General features: G+C 67.4%; 6 protein-coding genes across 6 annotated transcripts in view; 3 read left to right on the forward strand and 3 right to left on the reverse strand.

Annotated features, from left to right (window-relative positions):
• Positions 1-2,353: 2,353 nt before the first annotated feature.
• Positions 2,354-5,880, forward strand: CHLNCDRAFT_138774 (hypothetical protein; the record flags this gene model as incomplete). Its single annotated transcript, XM_005844399.1, has 12 exons — positions 2,354-2,710; positions 2,869-3,022; positions 3,177-3,305; positions 3,489-3,630; positions 3,805-3,929; positions 4,140-4,273; positions 4,407-4,553; positions 4,799-4,957; positions 5,169-5,311; positions 5,466-5,562; positions 5,657-5,696; positions 5,813-5,880. 12 exons carry the CDS (start codon positions 2,354-2,356, stop codon positions 5,878-5,880), a joined length of 1,695 nt encoding a protein of 564 aa, XP_005844461.1.
• A 502-nt stretch (positions 5,881-6,382) lies between these two features.
• On the reverse strand, positions 6,383-8,373 carry CHLNCDRAFT_138775 (hypothetical protein; the record flags this gene model as incomplete). Its single annotated transcript, XM_005844498.1, has 6 exons — positions 6,383-6,636; positions 6,868-7,143; positions 7,350-7,540; positions 7,702-7,883; positions 8,042-8,104; positions 8,275-8,373. The coding sequence occupies 6 exons, from the start codon at positions 8,371-8,373 to the stop codon at positions 6,383-6,385; spliced, it is 1,065 nt and encodes a 354-aa protein (XP_005844560.1).
• A 706-nt stretch (positions 8,374-9,079) lies between these two features.
• On the forward strand, positions 9,080-12,011 carry CHLNCDRAFT_138776 (hypothetical protein; the record flags this gene model as incomplete). Its single annotated transcript, XM_005844400.1, has 12 exons — positions 9,080-9,088; positions 9,263-9,490; positions 9,607-9,757; positions 9,933-10,031; positions 10,191-10,227; positions 10,403-10,484; positions 10,627-10,754; positions 10,917-11,061; positions 11,228-11,277; positions 11,408-11,506; positions 11,634-11,766; positions 11,940-12,011. 12 exons carry the CDS (start codon positions 9,080-9,082, stop codon positions 12,009-12,011), a joined length of 1,233 nt encoding a protein of 410 aa, XP_005844462.1.
• A 266-nt stretch (positions 12,012-12,277) lies between these two features.
• CHLNCDRAFT_138777 (hypothetical protein) lies at positions 12,278-13,040 on the reverse strand (the record flags this gene model as incomplete). The annotated part of the gene is made up of 4 exons (XM_005844499.1): positions 12,278-12,310; positions 12,435-12,508; positions 12,590-12,789; positions 12,931-13,040. 4 exons carry the CDS (start codon positions 13,038-13,040, stop codon positions 12,278-12,280), a joined length of 417 nt encoding a protein of 138 aa, XP_005844561.1.
• A 365-nt stretch (positions 13,041-13,405) lies between these two features.
• CHLNCDRAFT_138778 (hypothetical protein) lies at positions 13,406-14,280 on the forward strand (the record flags this gene model as incomplete). Its single annotated transcript, XM_005844401.1, has 4 exons — positions 13,406-13,510; positions 13,631-13,792; positions 13,947-14,069; positions 14,161-14,280. 4 exons carry the CDS (start codon positions 13,406-13,408, stop codon positions 14,278-14,280), a joined length of 510 nt encoding a protein of 169 aa, XP_005844463.1.
• Positions 14,281-14,975: 695 nt separating this feature from the next.
• CHLNCDRAFT_54390 (hypothetical protein) overlaps positions 14,976-15,152 on the reverse strand; it is a gene marked incomplete at both ends in the record, with an annotated part of 4,359 nt that continues 4,182 nt past the window's right edge. Inside the window, one exon of the mRNA XM_005844500.1 lies at positions 14,976-15,135. Coding sequence (XP_005844562.1) covers positions 14,976-15,135 — 160 coding nt within the window. The remainder of the gene's footprint in view (positions 15,136-15,152) is intronic.

Raw genomic sequence — 15,152 nt, forward strand, 5'->3', positions numbered from 1 at the left:
CGGGGGGCGTGTGGGGCAGGGGGCGTGTGTGTGGGGCAGGGGGCGTTGCTGACGGAAGGAGGAAGCGTGGAGGGTGGAGGAGCGAGGGGGATTGGAGGAGAGGCAGGAAGGAAGGCGGGCAGACAGGCATGGAGGGAGGGTGGCGAGTTTCTTGGGAGGAGGGGAGGCGGGCAGGCAGGCAGGCAACGTGGTGGGACGTGGCCAGCGAGGTGTGCAGGCGGGAACGACGGCTGGCCACCCTTACGTCTCAGCGGCCGCCGCCTTCTGCTCCTCACGATTCAGAATGAGCGACACCCCCACGCCGCCGGCGGGCGCGACCCGCACACCCGTGCCCGGCGCGGCGCCGGGCCCCGAGCCCATGCTCTGCATGCCGCTGCCGCCGCCGCCGCCGCCGCCGCCGCCGCCGCCGCCGCCTGGCCTGCCCAGAACCTCCCAGTGGCTGAAGTGGTCGCCGCTGCTGTCGCGCGTGCCCAGCGCATCCCAGCCTCTGCTGCCCTGCGGGCCTGCCATGAGCGGGTTGGAGAAGCTGGTACCGCTGCTTTCCACCCGGGCAGGCGGGCCTGCTGCATACGCGGGCCGGGCGCTGGTGCTGTTGGGCCCCAGCCAGCCGCCGCCACCGCCGCCGCCACCTGCTGCCAGGTACGGGCTGGGCTGGTCCAGCGCTGGCGAGCCCTGCTGGTCTAGAATCCACTCCACCGCCTGCTGCACGCCTGTGCAGCAAGAAGGGCAGGAGGGGAAGGGCGGGGAGGCGGTGAGCCACGCTGGCGCCCTGTTCTGAGCTGCTGGGCATCAGAGAGCAGACAGGGGGCGAGGTGCCAGGCAGCCACGGAGTCACATGGGAGGAGGGAGAGGCAGGAGACCCAGAGCCAGCCCAGCAGGCAGGGCAGCAGGCTCACCCGCGTTGCGCGTCGCCACCACAGCGTTCACGGCATGCAGGCGCGAGAAGCTGGCCGCGCACAGCCCCTCCACTATGGCCCAGTCTGGCTGGAAGCCGCCCGGCCCTGCCGCCGCCGCTGCTGCCGCCGCCGCCGCCGCCGCCGCGGCGCGGTGCAGCCCTTCGCCCAGCGGGCCGCCGCCCACGCGGCCCGGCACCGCGCCGCCCGCGGCCGGCGGCAGCGCCGGCGCGGGGCACAGCTGCTGCATCAGGCCGGGGGGCGCCGCCGCCCACGCCTGGCCCTGTATCGCGCGGGTCAGCTGGGCATGCAGCGTCTCCGGGCTGGAGCCCTTGCAGATCATTTTGAGCGGCGCCACGCCGGCTGTGACCCTGGCATCTGCGGGCACACAGGGCCAGGCAGCACCGGGAGCCTGCGCCATCAGCCCAGGGCAGCGGCAAAAACCGATGAGAGCACAGGCATGAGGCACCGCCTCCCTCCCTTGGCTGCTGGTGTGGTAATGTGCCGGTACCGTGGGCCCACCTTGCGTGGGGTAGCGGCCCGCGTCCACCCGTACCATCAGCTTCACTCGCGCCGCCTTGATCAGCATGCCCGGCCGGTGCTCCACCGCAGATACGGCGGGCAGCGGCAGGTGGCAGGGCACGCCGCCGTCGCCGGCGGCGGCGCCGCCGTCGTGCTCTGCTGCTGCTTGGGTGGCGATCCAGATGATGCGGTAGTTGGTCAGAACCACATAGCCGTCCTGCGGGGTGGTTGGGCGCGGCTTGGAAGAGGCTTCTGTAGATGTCGACAGGAGGCTTCTGTAGATGTCGACAGCACGTGCAGCGGTAGGGCGGCAGGCCCGCTGGGAGACAGCAGCCACGGGCAGCCACCCCCCAGCGGCCCCACCTTGTATTCCTCTGCTGGGTGCTCCTCCACGCCGCCAGCGCCGTAGAACATCAGGTCGATCTGCAGCCGTCGGCAGCAGCAGGGGCCGCAGGCAGGTGAGGGCAGGGCACGGCACCCGTATCTGAACCACGGTCAAGGGCACCGCTGCCGCCGGCGGGCGACCGTGCTGCGCGCACCTTGTCCAGCATCCCCCGCTCCACCTCCCCGTGCAGGAGCACGGGCCTGCCCGTGGGGGTGAGTTCGGCCCGGAACAGCTTCACCATGTTGAAGATAGAGGTGCGAGGGGCCGGTGATCAGCGGCGAAACCTCCACCCCGCCCCCAGACTACTCTGCATCTTATAAGCAGCAGGCTGGGAGCTGTTTCACGATGATTTGTGTCCAGCAAGCCCGATGCTTCGCCTGCTGCGCCGAGCACTCTGACCGCGCCCAAGGCTGCTCGATTCGGACATCCATACATCGCGATCACCTCCGAAGAGCTCAATTGCGTGTCGTGGGTCTGCCGGACACTGCGAGCGGGCAAAACCTGCCGGCGCTGGTCCAGCTTTTCGACTCCGCCAGCCCGCTACCCGCACAACATGCTGAACAGGCTGCGCAGCGGGCGCATTCACCCCGATGTGGCGGCTGCCGGCGGGGGCCCGCGCAGCCTGAGCAAGACGAGCAGCGCCAAGTCGTTCCGGCGGCAGGTGTCGGGCAAGTCTGATGCGCAGCGCGAGATCGACCGCTCGCTGGCCATGTCGGACCAGGACCACGCGGCCTGGCTGCAAGACAGGGTGAAGCACGACGGGCGCAAGGCGGCCATGGCCCTGCTCAAGTTCTACCTGCGCATGCTGAAGCCGTGCGTGGTGGTCGCCGCCTACGTGGCCGCCATGTACGCCGCCATCTCCTGGTCCATCCCCAACCTGCTCTGCAACTCCATCGCCAAGGAGAACTCGGTGGGTGGGTGGGTGGGTGGGAAGGAACAATCCTTCCCTGTGCGACTGACGGCTGGCCTGACCTGGCGGATGAACAGCGCCCCAGCGCTCCTTGCTCCCCGCCGAGCGCCGTCACATGCATCCCACCGCCCGCGCCTCCTTCCCGCCTGCCCCCGCAGGGCTCCCTGGTGTCTGGCGAGTGCATCTACATCGACACAGGCAACAAGGGCTACTCGGTGGCCTGGGGGCAGAAGGTCTTCTTCCTGGTGTTCTGGACCGTGCAGGCCGCATGGATGGCCGGCTTCTGCGCCTACATGACCGCCATCCTGTTTGGTGCGCCGCCCTGGCCGCCGCTGTGGTGGCGGCCGGCGGCCGGCGGCTAGCAGCTGGTGGTTTCGGCGGCTGGTGGGGCCAGGGATGCATGAGGATCTCAGGCAGCCGAAACTCACCCCTGTGGGCCTCTGCCGCCCCTCCCTGTTCCCCGCAGGCCCCGCCTTTCGCAAGCGGGAGCGCATGGCGGTGTACCTCATCACCCTGCTGGCCGCGCTGATCAACCCCATCTGCGGGCCCCGCTTCGGGCTGGCGATGAACAGCCCGGGGATCATCCTGGGGACCGGTGGGCACATGCGGGCTATTACGCACCGCCATACCGCCGTACCGCTTGTCACTGCAGCAGTACCACCGGTGCAGCCAGCTGGCGCTTGGCAATCTACTGGCGCCTCAGGCTCCCAGCTGTGCACCGGTGACCCCTGACCCTCTGTGCCTCCCCGCCTCCCCGCCCGCCCACGTGTGCGCGCAGGCGTGGCCAGCTTCTTCAACATGCTGAACACCATGAACGCCCCCATGCGCTACTCCGCCAACCCGCTCAACCGCCTGCGCTGGATCAACATGCTGTTGCTGGCCTCCATGGTCTCCAACATCTACCTCTTCCTCATCCCCATGTGCGACTGCCCCCTCCCGCCTGCCCCGCTCTGTATCCCTGTGTCCCTGCCCTGCGCCATGCTCCCCCCCTGTGTTCCCTGCCACGCCATGCGCTGACCAGCGCTGCGCTGAGCTGCCGCCAGCCCATCCGCCCGGCGCCCCTCCACCCCCTGCCGCTTGCCCACGCCATGCAGGGCCATCACGGCGCGGTCGGCCGACGCCTTTGGCGGCATGGGCATCACCTTCCTGCGCCTGGTGGTGCACCCGGCCATGTGGGCCACCATCCTGGTGACCTTCCGCTTCATGCTGCGCAACATTGGTCAGTCGCCCGGCCGGCTGCCGTGGAGCAGGGAGGGGAGGGGGCAGTGCCCCCCTGCTGTGGAGCCTCGCGTGCGCGGGGGCTGCTTGGCGGTCGCGCGGTGGATTGGCCCTGCTGTCTCTGCGGCCCGTGCGTCAGATGTGTGTGTTTCATCATGAAGGGGGCGGTCACCTGCTGCGTCCCGACATGCCCCCGACTTGCGGAGTGCAGGCTACATCCCGGAGATGCGCAGCAGCATCCTGCTCTGCTGGCCGCTCATCTACTCCTCCCTCTACGGCCGCTTCCTGCTCCTGCAGGCAAGCAGCGCTGCGCTGCCGTCGCTGCTGGGGCCACTGTGCTGTGCTGTGCTGTGCGCTGTGCCTTGCTGTGCTGTGTGTGCTGTGCTCTGCTCTGCCGTGCAGTGCTGTGGCGTGCCGAACCCTTCCGCTGTGCCTTGCCATGCCACGCCATGCTGCGCCTGCCCCCCGCCGCGTGCAGATGGAGGGCGCCGGCAGCGTGGTCATGGTCAACCTGCTGATCGCCTTTGTGGAGATTGCTGGCCGCCTGGACGACCGCTCCAGCGACGGCCTGCTGCTCAAGCTGATGTACGGGGAGCGGGCCAGGGACGCCATCACTGCCGCCAGGGTGGGTGCAGGGCGGGGGGCAGGGGGAGAGGTCGCTGGCGGCTGGCTGGTGGGGCCGCTGCCATCCGTGGCTGACACTCGTGTGCCTCGACGCCGGGTTGCAGGCTGCTGCATGCTTTTTGCTTGGGACAGGCTGCCCCTCCCCGCACACACCACAAACACACAGCACAGCGGCCCCCACCGGTGTACATCACCACCCCACGCGCTCCACACGCACGCCGCACACCGGCGCCTGCCCGCCCGCAGGACCAGGATGAGAAGCGCATGTCTGAGGTGTTCATGGGGCTGATGACGGAGCTGACCAGCATCTTTGCCGCCTCCTTCATCCTCTCCCTGGGCGGCGTGGCCCTCAAGCAGGGCGTGCCGCCAGACCACAAAGCCATCTGGGTCAGCGCGGGGCTGCAGGTGAGGCCCGGGGCTGGGCTGTGCCTGGCCTGGTACAGCTGGGGGCGGCAGCTGCAGCTCGCTGGCGCTGGGGCGCGTGATCACCCCTCAAACTGTATCCACACATGGTGGCCCTGCCATACGATGGTCACTGACAGCTCACCCGCCCACGTGCCCGCACACCTCCCCGCCCACCTACCTCCCTGCCCACCTGCCCGCCTGGCACCCTCAGGCTGTCACCACCCTGGTGTCTGAGTTCATCGGCATGGCCATGGAGGGCAAGTACCACTGCTTCGAGTGGTCCCGCGCCTACACGCCCATCCCCGTCAGGATCACGGTGCTCATCCTCGTCATGATGACCTTTGGCGCCTCCAGGTGGGGGCCTGGCTGTGGTGTGGGTGGTGGGAAGAATGATGGTGGGAAGTGGTGGTGGCTCGTGCAGAAGGCCCGGCAAAACACACTGCCCACCAGCCCCACACCGCGCATGCTTGTTGCCCACGGCATGCCCTCCTCCGCCCCGCCCGCGCAGGCTGTGCCTGGAGGTGATCGGCATCTTCTGCCCCACCTACTACCCAGACCGCGACATCATCCTGCTGGAGCAGTGCGACAAGCCCTCGCTGTTCCAGGTGGGCGGGCGCTGACGTGGCAGCGCTGACGTGGCAGCCGCCTTCGAATGCAGGAGCCTCACATCAGCCAGCCATGGGCGCCGCCCTGCTGCAGGCCATCACCTTCTCCTCAGCCGACCGATTCAAGATGATTGGTGGGTGGGCGGGCGGCAGCCCACGGTGGCTAGTCGCCTCCCAACCGCTGCACGCTCCCCACTGCCCCCCCCACACTGACATAAACGTGGCTCCCAGCTGCCGCCCTGCGCTGCAGGCTCCTTCTTCAACTACACCGATGGCGTGTTCAACATGACTGGCGGGTATGGGGTCAACACTGTGTAGACCGTCTGCCCGATGCCCCGCAGCGCAGCACTCAGTGCAGGCCCCAGCGGGCCGGCATCCAATGCGCAGCGTTTCCTTCTCGCATGCTTGCTCCTTGCCTCTCCCATCCCTCCCAGCCCCGCTCGTCTTCGTGTTGTTTCCCTTGAGTTGGGTGCTGGGTGTTGTGTTGCTAGTTGAACATGAAACTGCAGGCTCAATGTGGCTATCACGGCAAAGCTGCTACGGAGCTCAGCAGCTGTGTAAACACAAAAGGAATAGCAAAAGGTACTGCCAGGGATACAGTGCAGCTGGGACTGGCAAAGAAGAGCAGGGGTAAATTTGTGCAGGCACAGGGGTAGCAGATACGTCAGATACATTGGTCGGAGGGTCGGTCAGTCGCTCAATTTGCTCACTCGGCCTCTCTCTGCCTGTCTCGCAGTCAGGGCCGGGGGTCCGGCCGGGCAACACGAGGTCGCGCCCCAGCCGGCATGCCACCCAGCCAGCCGGGCCCAGGCTGCAGGCGCTACTCAGAGTCCAGGCTGGACAGGGAGGAGTGCAGCACGTCCAGCGCATCCAGGTGCCGCCCGTCTGCGCAGCCCGGCACCGCCGACGCCAGCAGCGCGTGCACCTGCTCGGCGCGCGCCACGTTGCGCCCCGCGCCCTGCCCCATGGCCGTGGCCGCCCCCACCGCGTTTGCCAGGGCCATGACGGCGGGGATGGAGTGCTCCCGCGTGTACCCCAGCACCAGCGCCGCCGCAAAGCTGTCGCCGCAGCCGACTGCGGCAGGCGGGTGGGGCCGGGAGGGGTGTGTGCGCCGGGCAGCCAGGTCAGCCCAGGCACGGGGCGCAAGGGACAGGTGGTGCCAATGAACCTGCTGCCCCTGCTGTGCCATGCACACGGCAGAGAGGCGCCACCATTGGGTGGACCTCATGCCCGCAGCCTCGCACTCTGCCCTGCATGCACTGCCCTGCATGCACCAAGCCCTGCATGCACCCCCGGACGCCCCACCTGTGTCCCGCACATCCACCCGCAGCGCCTGCTGGCTGTACAGCTGCGTGGCTGTGCGGCAGCCCAGGATGGCGCCCTCCGCGCCCCGCTTGATCACGCACCACTGCGTGCGCGCCCCCGGCCGCCCCAGCACAAACCGCGCCTGCTGCTCCGCGCCCGCCAGCCCCGTCACCGCCTCTGCCTCCTCTTCTGTCATGCACACGCAGTCGGCCACAGACAGGATGGCTTCCAGCGCTGCCTTGCGCTCTCCCTCGCTGAAAGTCCAGGAGCGAGGGCCTGCGGCGCCAGGCGGGGCAGGCAGCGGGCGTCGAGCAGGTAAGACGTGAGCTTTACAGCCATGACAGCCGGCCACCCCTAACTCTGCAATACACAGATGCAACGGCGGCACGCTAGCCGGGCACCATTTGGGCAGCGGCCGGCTCCCTGCTGCGGCCACTGCTGCTGCTGCTGCTGCTGCTGCACTGGCCGCACAGGTGCCCCACCTGGGTCGAAGAACACGGCAGCGCCTGCTGCCTGCGCGACGCGCGCCGCCTGCAGCACCGCCCCCGCCGGCAGCTCGTCAAACACAAAGCCGTTGATGAAGAGGGCCTCGGTGTTGCGCAGCACCTGGCTCACGCCCTCGGGCAGCTCCCGCACAAACGACAGCAGCGGCCAGGGGCCAAAGTCGTAGCGGCTGCGGGCCGGGGAGGCGGCAGGGCAAGCCAGGGAGGGGTTTGGTGGCAGGGCAGGGCGGATGGCGTGGACTGGCACAGAAGCAGCGGCACACGGCTGCCTGCCCGCCAGCAGCAGGCACAGCGACAAACACAGCGTTGCTGGCTGCACCATCCCCGTCACCCGCCGCCCCAGCCGCGGCCTCGCCTGCAGAAGGCGTGCTTGCCGCCGGGCGCCACCAGCACGAAGCACAGCAGCGTGTGGTCCTGCTCCGGGCTCAGCTGCTGCGCCGCCACCGGCTCTACGGTGCGCACACGCTCCGCCTGCAGTACGTCCTGCATGTACCGCCCGAAGATGTCCTGCCCCTGCAGCAGCGGCGCCAAGCGCAGAGGGCAAGCAAGGCAATGGTCAGCCGCGTACAAGCAAGCAGCGGGAGGCGCGGTTCAGGGCCCGACACCAGCACTAAGCGCTGCCTCGCTGCACAGCCGGCCCTGCAGCTCTGGCAGCCAGCGGTGCGGCTTACCAGGTGGCCCACGCAGGCGGTGCGCAGGCCCAGCCGGGCGGCAGCGATCAGGAAGTTGGTGTTCTGCATGTAGGGAGAGGCGGGGAGATGAGCAGGATGCATGTTTCAGTGCAGTGCTTCGGCAAAACGCGTCCCCCGGTCCAGCCGCACCCGGGTGAAATATCAGCTGGCAAGGCGTGGCTTGCACCAGGAGGGGGATACAGCAGGCACAGCAGTGCGCTCACCCCGCCAACCTCCCACTGCTCCACCGGTGGCGGCTGCGCCGTGAGCTGCCTCAGGAGCTGCTTGCGCGACGCCGCGTCTGGCGGAGGCAGCTCCTCCACCGGGACCATGATGTCGACGCAGAGGTTGCTGAGGGCGACGACATCGTATTGCTTTGTGCGACGCGAGGGCAGCGCCTTGCCAGCGCTGGTGCTGGGCTGCGGGGCGTGGTCTAGGCGCTCAGCGGCGGCGCACCGGGTGGTGGCCCGCCCGCTACTGGTAGCTCGGACATGAAGTCCTGCCGCCTCACCGCTGCAGGAGGTGCCTGGCAGGCATAGTAGGCGCCTGGGGTGCGGGGCTGCTGGGTTGCACATCGCCTGCTGCCCTCGATGAGCCGCCGCAACGGCCAACATTGTGGCATCCAATCACACAGTCAAGGACAGGCGTGGCAAGGGACCGGAGGGCGAAAATAAAGGTTGACTGAATGAAACGGGAGTTGCGCTGTGCTGCGATCCCCAGGGGTGGCCCGGTGCCTGGCTACGATGAGAGGATGGTGCAAGATCAACGGCAGCGTGCATGCATGAGGAGCGCTCCCTGCGGCGCCGTGCTGAGGGACCAGCTCTGGCGCTGGGTACTCTTTAGAGCGATCACGCCTCTGACAGACACTAGCATCGCTGCGGTGAATCTGTGACACGGCCTGCAAAGCGCTGTCACGGCAGGAGGCCGCGACAGGAAACCCTGTTCCGCAGACAGCGGCTGTCGGGCGTGATACTTGCACCACCAGCGTCCCGGGAGCTGGCACGAGACTGCCAGGCCAGCAAAAGATCGACCAGCGAGATGGCAGAGGTATGCCCCTCTTGGCGCAGGCTTCCCAGCTACTTTTCATGGCGTTGCAGGCTGCTGCAGAGGCGCCCGACACACGTACCGCCAGTCTCCCGCCCCTCCCTGCAACCGGGCGCCGCGGCCCTGCTTCCCGCCGCCCGCTCACCGCCCGCCGTCCTTGCTCCCTCGCTGCCGCAGGACCCGCCCACTCCCCCTGCTGCCGCGCCGGCGGGCCCGCGCCGCGCCCTCAGCCGGGCACCCACCTTCCGGGAGCAGTTTGATTCGATGAAGGAGGAGATGCAGAAGCGGCTGGAGCCGATGCTGGAGGCGGCGGGGACGGCGGCGGAGGGCATGTCGCTCCTGCTCGATCCCGCCACACAGATGCAGCTGCTGGATGAGGCGCTCGCCGAGCAGCCGCATGCAGCGGTGCGCGGAAACACGCCCAGGACGCCGCGCGGCGCCTCCCGCAAGCCCTGGGTGCCGCAGCTGCGGGGCCTCGGCCTGGCCTCACCACCGCTGCTGCGCCGCCTGCCTGCCTGCAGCCTGACATCAGCACGGCTTCGGGCAAGGCTGCCGAGGCGGCGAGGGAGGCGCGGGAGGAGGTGGCGGCCGAGGCGCGGCTGCAGAAGATGGGCGGCTCGCTGATCGACCCGCACAAGATCATGCTCAAGGACAAGCTGGCCTTTGTGTTTGGTGCGCCGGCCCAGGCAGCCAGGCAGCCACGCCGCGAGGGGTTGCGGCCTGCAACGCGCAGCGCCTGCTGGGCCTCTTGGAGCCGTCGTCGGTCCAGGCTCCGCGCCTCCCTGGCTCTGGCTGCCTCGTGCCTTAACAACCCCTGGCGCGCTGCTGGCGTGCCCTGCTCGTGCAGGCGTGGTCAACGTGGTGCTGACCAGCTTCTGGGTGGGGCGCTGGCCCTCCACCTACTACTGGTTCTGGATGGCCAAAGACGTGGTGCTCTTCACCCTGAGTGAGCCCTCCTCCAGGCGCCGCCCTTGCGCAGCCTCTTCCCAGCTGCCGGCCGCCAGTGATGCGGTGTGGGTGGCTGCCCCGCTGGGCGGCCACCACGCTCAGCACCGAGCACTGCATGGACGCGCCTCACCTGAATCGCTGCGACTCCTGCCTGCAGGGTACATGGTGTACAAGAAGAAGGGGATGCACTACATGTGAGCGGCCTGTGGCAAGAACGCAGCCCTGCACACCGCTTGTGCTGAGCCTGGTGACCACGAGGCGCTCGCCCCACTCACACACAAACAGTAGACGCCAGCACACGCGTCCTTGCGCGTTCTGACCTCTGCGCTGCCCACCCCGTACTCCGCTGTACCGTCCACTGTACCGCAGGATGCTGGAGTACTGCTACGCCGCCAACCTGGCCGCCTTCTATTACCTCATCTTCGCCCCACACAACGCCTTTCTGCGCAAGGTGCGGGCGGCGGCGCGCCCGCGCCCAGGCGGCATGGTTGGATGGATGGATGGATGGATGGATGGATGGATGGATGGATGGGGGATGGCAAGCCCCTGCTCCTCTCACGACGTGCCTTCTCCCCGAACCCCGCAAGCCGCAGTTCTGCTTTGCGGTCATGACGGGCCCGCTGATGTGGAGCATCGTGGCCATGCGCAACTCCCTGGTCTTCCACGACGGCGACAAGATCACCACACTCATGATGCACGCCTCCCCCGCCATCAGCGCCTGGTGAGGCCGCGCAGCCCTGCACAGGCCGGCGCTGCACATTACAGGCGGCGCAGCACGCCACAGCACACGGCACAGCGCAGGCCTGCGTCGGCAGGGCTGCGTCGGCAGGGCTGTGCCTCGCGTGGTTCCACTCCATTCCCCTCGTGGTCTTCGCCCCTGCAGGTGCATGCGGTGGCACCCGCAGGCCTCGTGGACGGCCGGCATGACCCCCGCTGAGCTGGCGGCCTTCAACAGCGCCAGCTGGGTGCAGATGGCCATCGTGCCGGCGGCCCTCAACGTCGTGTGGGTGGCGATCTACTACCTGCTGGTGCGCCTGCTGGGCTCATGCTGTGCCTGCTGGGCTCCTGTCCTTCCTTTCTTCGGGCGGGACGGTTGGATGTCCTGCTGGCCTCCTGTCGCATGCCTGTTTCGAGTGTGTCTGCTGGGTCCGGCTCAGCCCGCCCTGTTGGCGACCTGACCCCCTCCCACCGCAGATCTTCGTGATTGTGAACAAGCGGATCCAGGAGCGGGGGTACCAAAACATGTGAGGGGCGGGATGGCCTGCTGGTGGTTGCGGGCGGCGGCAGGACAGCATTCCCTCGACCCCACTCGCTCGCTGGTTCTGTCCAATTCACTGTACTCTACTCTATGCTCTTCTCTGCCCGCCCCACCAGGTTCACTGCCATGGTGATGCGCCCCACGGCCCGCAAGAGCCCCCTGGCCAAGCTGGTGCTGTCGGTGCCGCAGGCAATCCAGCCGCTGGCGTACCTGGGGTGAGCGCTGCGGCCCGCTGCGCTGCGCTGTGTGCAGTGCCACTTACCTGCAGCAGCACAGCAGCAAGGTTGGGGCTCTAAATTGACGGTTGACCTGCCGGCACGTCCGGCTGCCGTGCCTCCGCAGGCTGCACACCTTTGCCAGCTGGATCTCGCTGGTGCCGACCAAGATCTGGTTTGACTCCTACTGGGCCCACACCGCCATCCTGTGCGGCATCCTGCTGTGGGCCACATGGAACGGAGCCAACTTTTACTTCCGGGTGCGCTGGCTTGGGCTGAGGCGGGGCGTGCCGCCGCTGACATGACGTACGTAGCGCAGGGGCTCCCGCGGCAGGCTCGGCGTTAGAGCTCGGCATTTGGGTGCCTGGTCAGAAGCACCCCAAGCAGAGAAGTGGCAGCGACGCGCCTGCTGGTCTCACCGCCCTGGCTGCAGGTGTTTGCCAAGAAGCTGATGCAGGATCAAGTGGAGAAGCAGCAGGCAGCGGAGGCGAAGAAGGCATCGTGACGTGACGGCCCTGCCCTTTGCTGTGATGCCTGGCATGCTTCATCTCGCACTGAGGCGACCTGTGCTGAGTGAGTTGATCTGTTGCGATGTGTGCCCTCCATCCACCACAATTGCTTCTATCTGGTCGGTGGCAGGTGCATCTGGCCCTAGTCTACTGTGCAATCACAGCCAACAATCGTGAAGCGTGTCAGTCAGTAGTCAGATCACAAGTGAGTAGTCAATGAAAGCGATGGCTGGGCTTGCCCAGCTGGTGTGCTGCTTGCCAGCTAGAACCAGGAGTTGGCCGCGCCGTCATAGCCCTGCAGCAGCAGTGGAGCACGGGAGTTCGCTGCATGCTACTGCTGCCGAGGCGTACAGAAGGCGGGCAGTAGCAGCAGCAGGCACGCGAGGGGCATGCTGCATGGACAGCTGGCACTGGCGCACGTAGGCCCAAGTGCTGGCAGTGGCGGCGATGTTCTTGGTGCTGTGGGGCACGCCCGCCGGGATGAATATGTCGTCTGCAGTGCATGGGAGCCCCGCCGCAGGTGTGTGGGCATGTGGCAGCGCTGCCACGGGATAGGGACGGTTCAGGGGCACACCTCCAGGATCCAGCTCGAAGCTGTCGTCCAGGAGCGTGAAGAGCATGCGCCCCTCCACCACCGCCACAAGCTCGTTTGCGTCGTGCGTGAAATTGTTCCACTCGTGGCCGGGCGGATCGATCATGCAGCCGCAGTGGAAGCCAAGCTGTGCCCAGTCGCGCTCCACTGTTTTGAGGCTGACAGGGATGGAGAACTTGCGCCTGCATGCGACGGTGGCAGCGGCAGGGAGGCAGCGGAAGCGGGCCACGGCAGTGTAATCAGTCTCCCCTCAGCCTGCCCGTTCGCCACTTCCCTCATCGTGCTTGGGCCAGTCAAATGAAGGCCCTTGCCTGATCACATACGGCTTCCTGCCCTCCCACACAGCTTTGCTGCTGCGAACTGTGGTGCTGGCCCCGCCCAGCGCTGCCAGGGCAGCTCGCACGGGCGCTGGCAGCATCGTTTGGGCGGACATGAGCTCTAATTTCCCAATTTCGAGTCCCCTGCGTTGCGTGCTGTGACACATGGCAAAGTCCCGCTTGAAAGGGAGTAAAAATTGCCTTCTGACAGGCGGCCACCATTTCCAACGATTCAAATGCAAATTGGAGCCATGCAGGGACTGCCAGCGTCGCAAGTGACGAGAATAAGTCGTGAGATGGCCCTGAAGTTGAGACACCAGCCCCCCAAAGGTGCTTGACGTTGCTTTACACCTCACAAACCAGGCTAGGATCGAAAGGGGGCATGCCGACACCTGCTGGCCCGCACACGGCGGCAGGACTCGCCGCTGCACTGCGACCCTGCGGTCATGCTCCCTCACACCAATGCTCTCTGCCTGTAGAGATGGATGCCTCGGGCTTCGTACCGTTGCCAGTACTGCTGCAAGAGCTGCGGTCCCCTGGTGCCACCGAGGCTGTTGTACGGCATGTGGTTGCATCAGACCTTAAGGTACGCGCGTGAACCCCCACCGCCACTGGGGGTGGCACCCCTTCCATGCCGACGCTTGAACACTCCCGCTCTTGGCCTGACTTGCGCGCCCCACCTCCCCACATCCCGCAATGCATGCAGGGCCGGTACGAGCTGGACGAGTCTTCCGTCCCGCCCCGCATCCGCGCCGTGCAAGGGCACAGCGTGCACCTGGCCGCGCCGCAGCTGGCGCCCGTGGGCAGCGCGGATGAGGTGCCGCTGGCGCTCCACATCACCTCACTGGAGGGTTGGAAGGCCATACAGGTGCGGACGCGGACCTGGTCTGCACCTGCCTGTGGACAAGCGCCGCCAGCTGGCCACCTCCAGCCTGCTGCCCATCCGCACCAGCACCTGCCCTCGGGCCTCTCACCTAGCGAGAGATAGCACAACACAGCAGCGTGCTGGGTTGTAGACGCAGGATAGCGGGGAGCTGCGGCGCATGAGCCGCACGCATGTGCACTTTGGGACGGAGCCGGGGCACTTGCGGCGCAACAGCTGGGCCACCGTCCTGCTGCGGCTCGACCTTCGGCAGGCCATGCAGGTGGGCAGGTGCCTCCCCGCCTCCTCAGGCTGCTGGCCCTTCCGCGCTCCGCCTTCCAGCCTGCATCCTCCGCTGCCCGGCCCTGGCGCAGGATGGGCATGCCTTCTTCTTGGCTGCAAACGGCGTGCTGTTGTGCGAGGGACCGCTGCCGGCACGCTACTTGGAACAAGTGCAGCGCGACGCGCTGCCGCCAAGCTGGAACCAGCAATAGCGTGGCACGATTGCAATCGACCAGCTGGCACATCACAGCGGTGGGCAGGCAGCCAGGGCTGGCCTGCCCCAAGGCTCCCCTCCCTTGCGCCACACCGCACCAAACTCATCGGTTACACATCCCTTGCAATCAGGCAGGTGCAGACATGGAGAGTGACCGGACGACATGGCAGTTGGGAGAGCGGACGTGTGCGGGTGCTGTATCATTCGCCCTCGCATTTTGGGCTGATTGGTTGGTGGCCGGGCGGCCGGCGTTCTGGGAGCAGGGAGACGAGAACTGGCGCAAAAGCAGCGAAGATGCAAAGGCTGGTAATGAAAGACAATGTGGAAAAGTGGAAAGGGCATTCGCTAGGGGGGTAGACAGGGAAGGCTTGTTCAGAGGGGTACCGAAGGTTAGAGGCGAGCAAAAACGAACAGGGTGCGTCGTGGAGGCGGAAGCAAGGGGAAGCGAGGCGGCCAGGCCAGGAGCAGGGCCAAGGTGGGGACTGGAGCAGGGAGCAGAGGGCAAAAGAGGGGAGAAGGGGGCCTGAACCCAGGGCGGGCGCTGATGGGCGCCGCTCACGCGGCACAACAGCTCGGGTGGCTGCCGCCGCCGGCAGGCTCTTGGTCGCGGCTCTGCCAGAGGCGAGCACGGTCCGCCTGAGCGGGGTGGCGCCGCCGAGCTTGGGGAGCGGCGCAGGCCGTCCGTGCCGGCCCTCAGATGGCGGCCAGCGCCATCGAGGCGGAGGAGCAGGCCCTGTCCAGCGTCTTGGACAGGCGCAGGTGCCAGTTGGCGGGCAGCAGCTCGCGCAGCGTGTCCATGATGCGGATGTCGGGGTTGAGCTTGGTGACCAGCCCTCCAGCACCATGGTGGTATCTGCGGGCAGGGCGTCA

The sequence above is a fragment of the Chlorella variabilis genome (genome assembly GCF_000147415.1).
Source record: "Chlorella variabilis unplaced genomic scaffold CHLNCscaffold_22, whole genome shotgun sequence".
Classification (NCBI taxonomy): domain Eukaryota; kingdom Viridiplantae; phylum Chlorophyta; class Trebouxiophyceae; order Chlorellales; family Chlorellaceae; genus Chlorella; species Chlorella variabilis.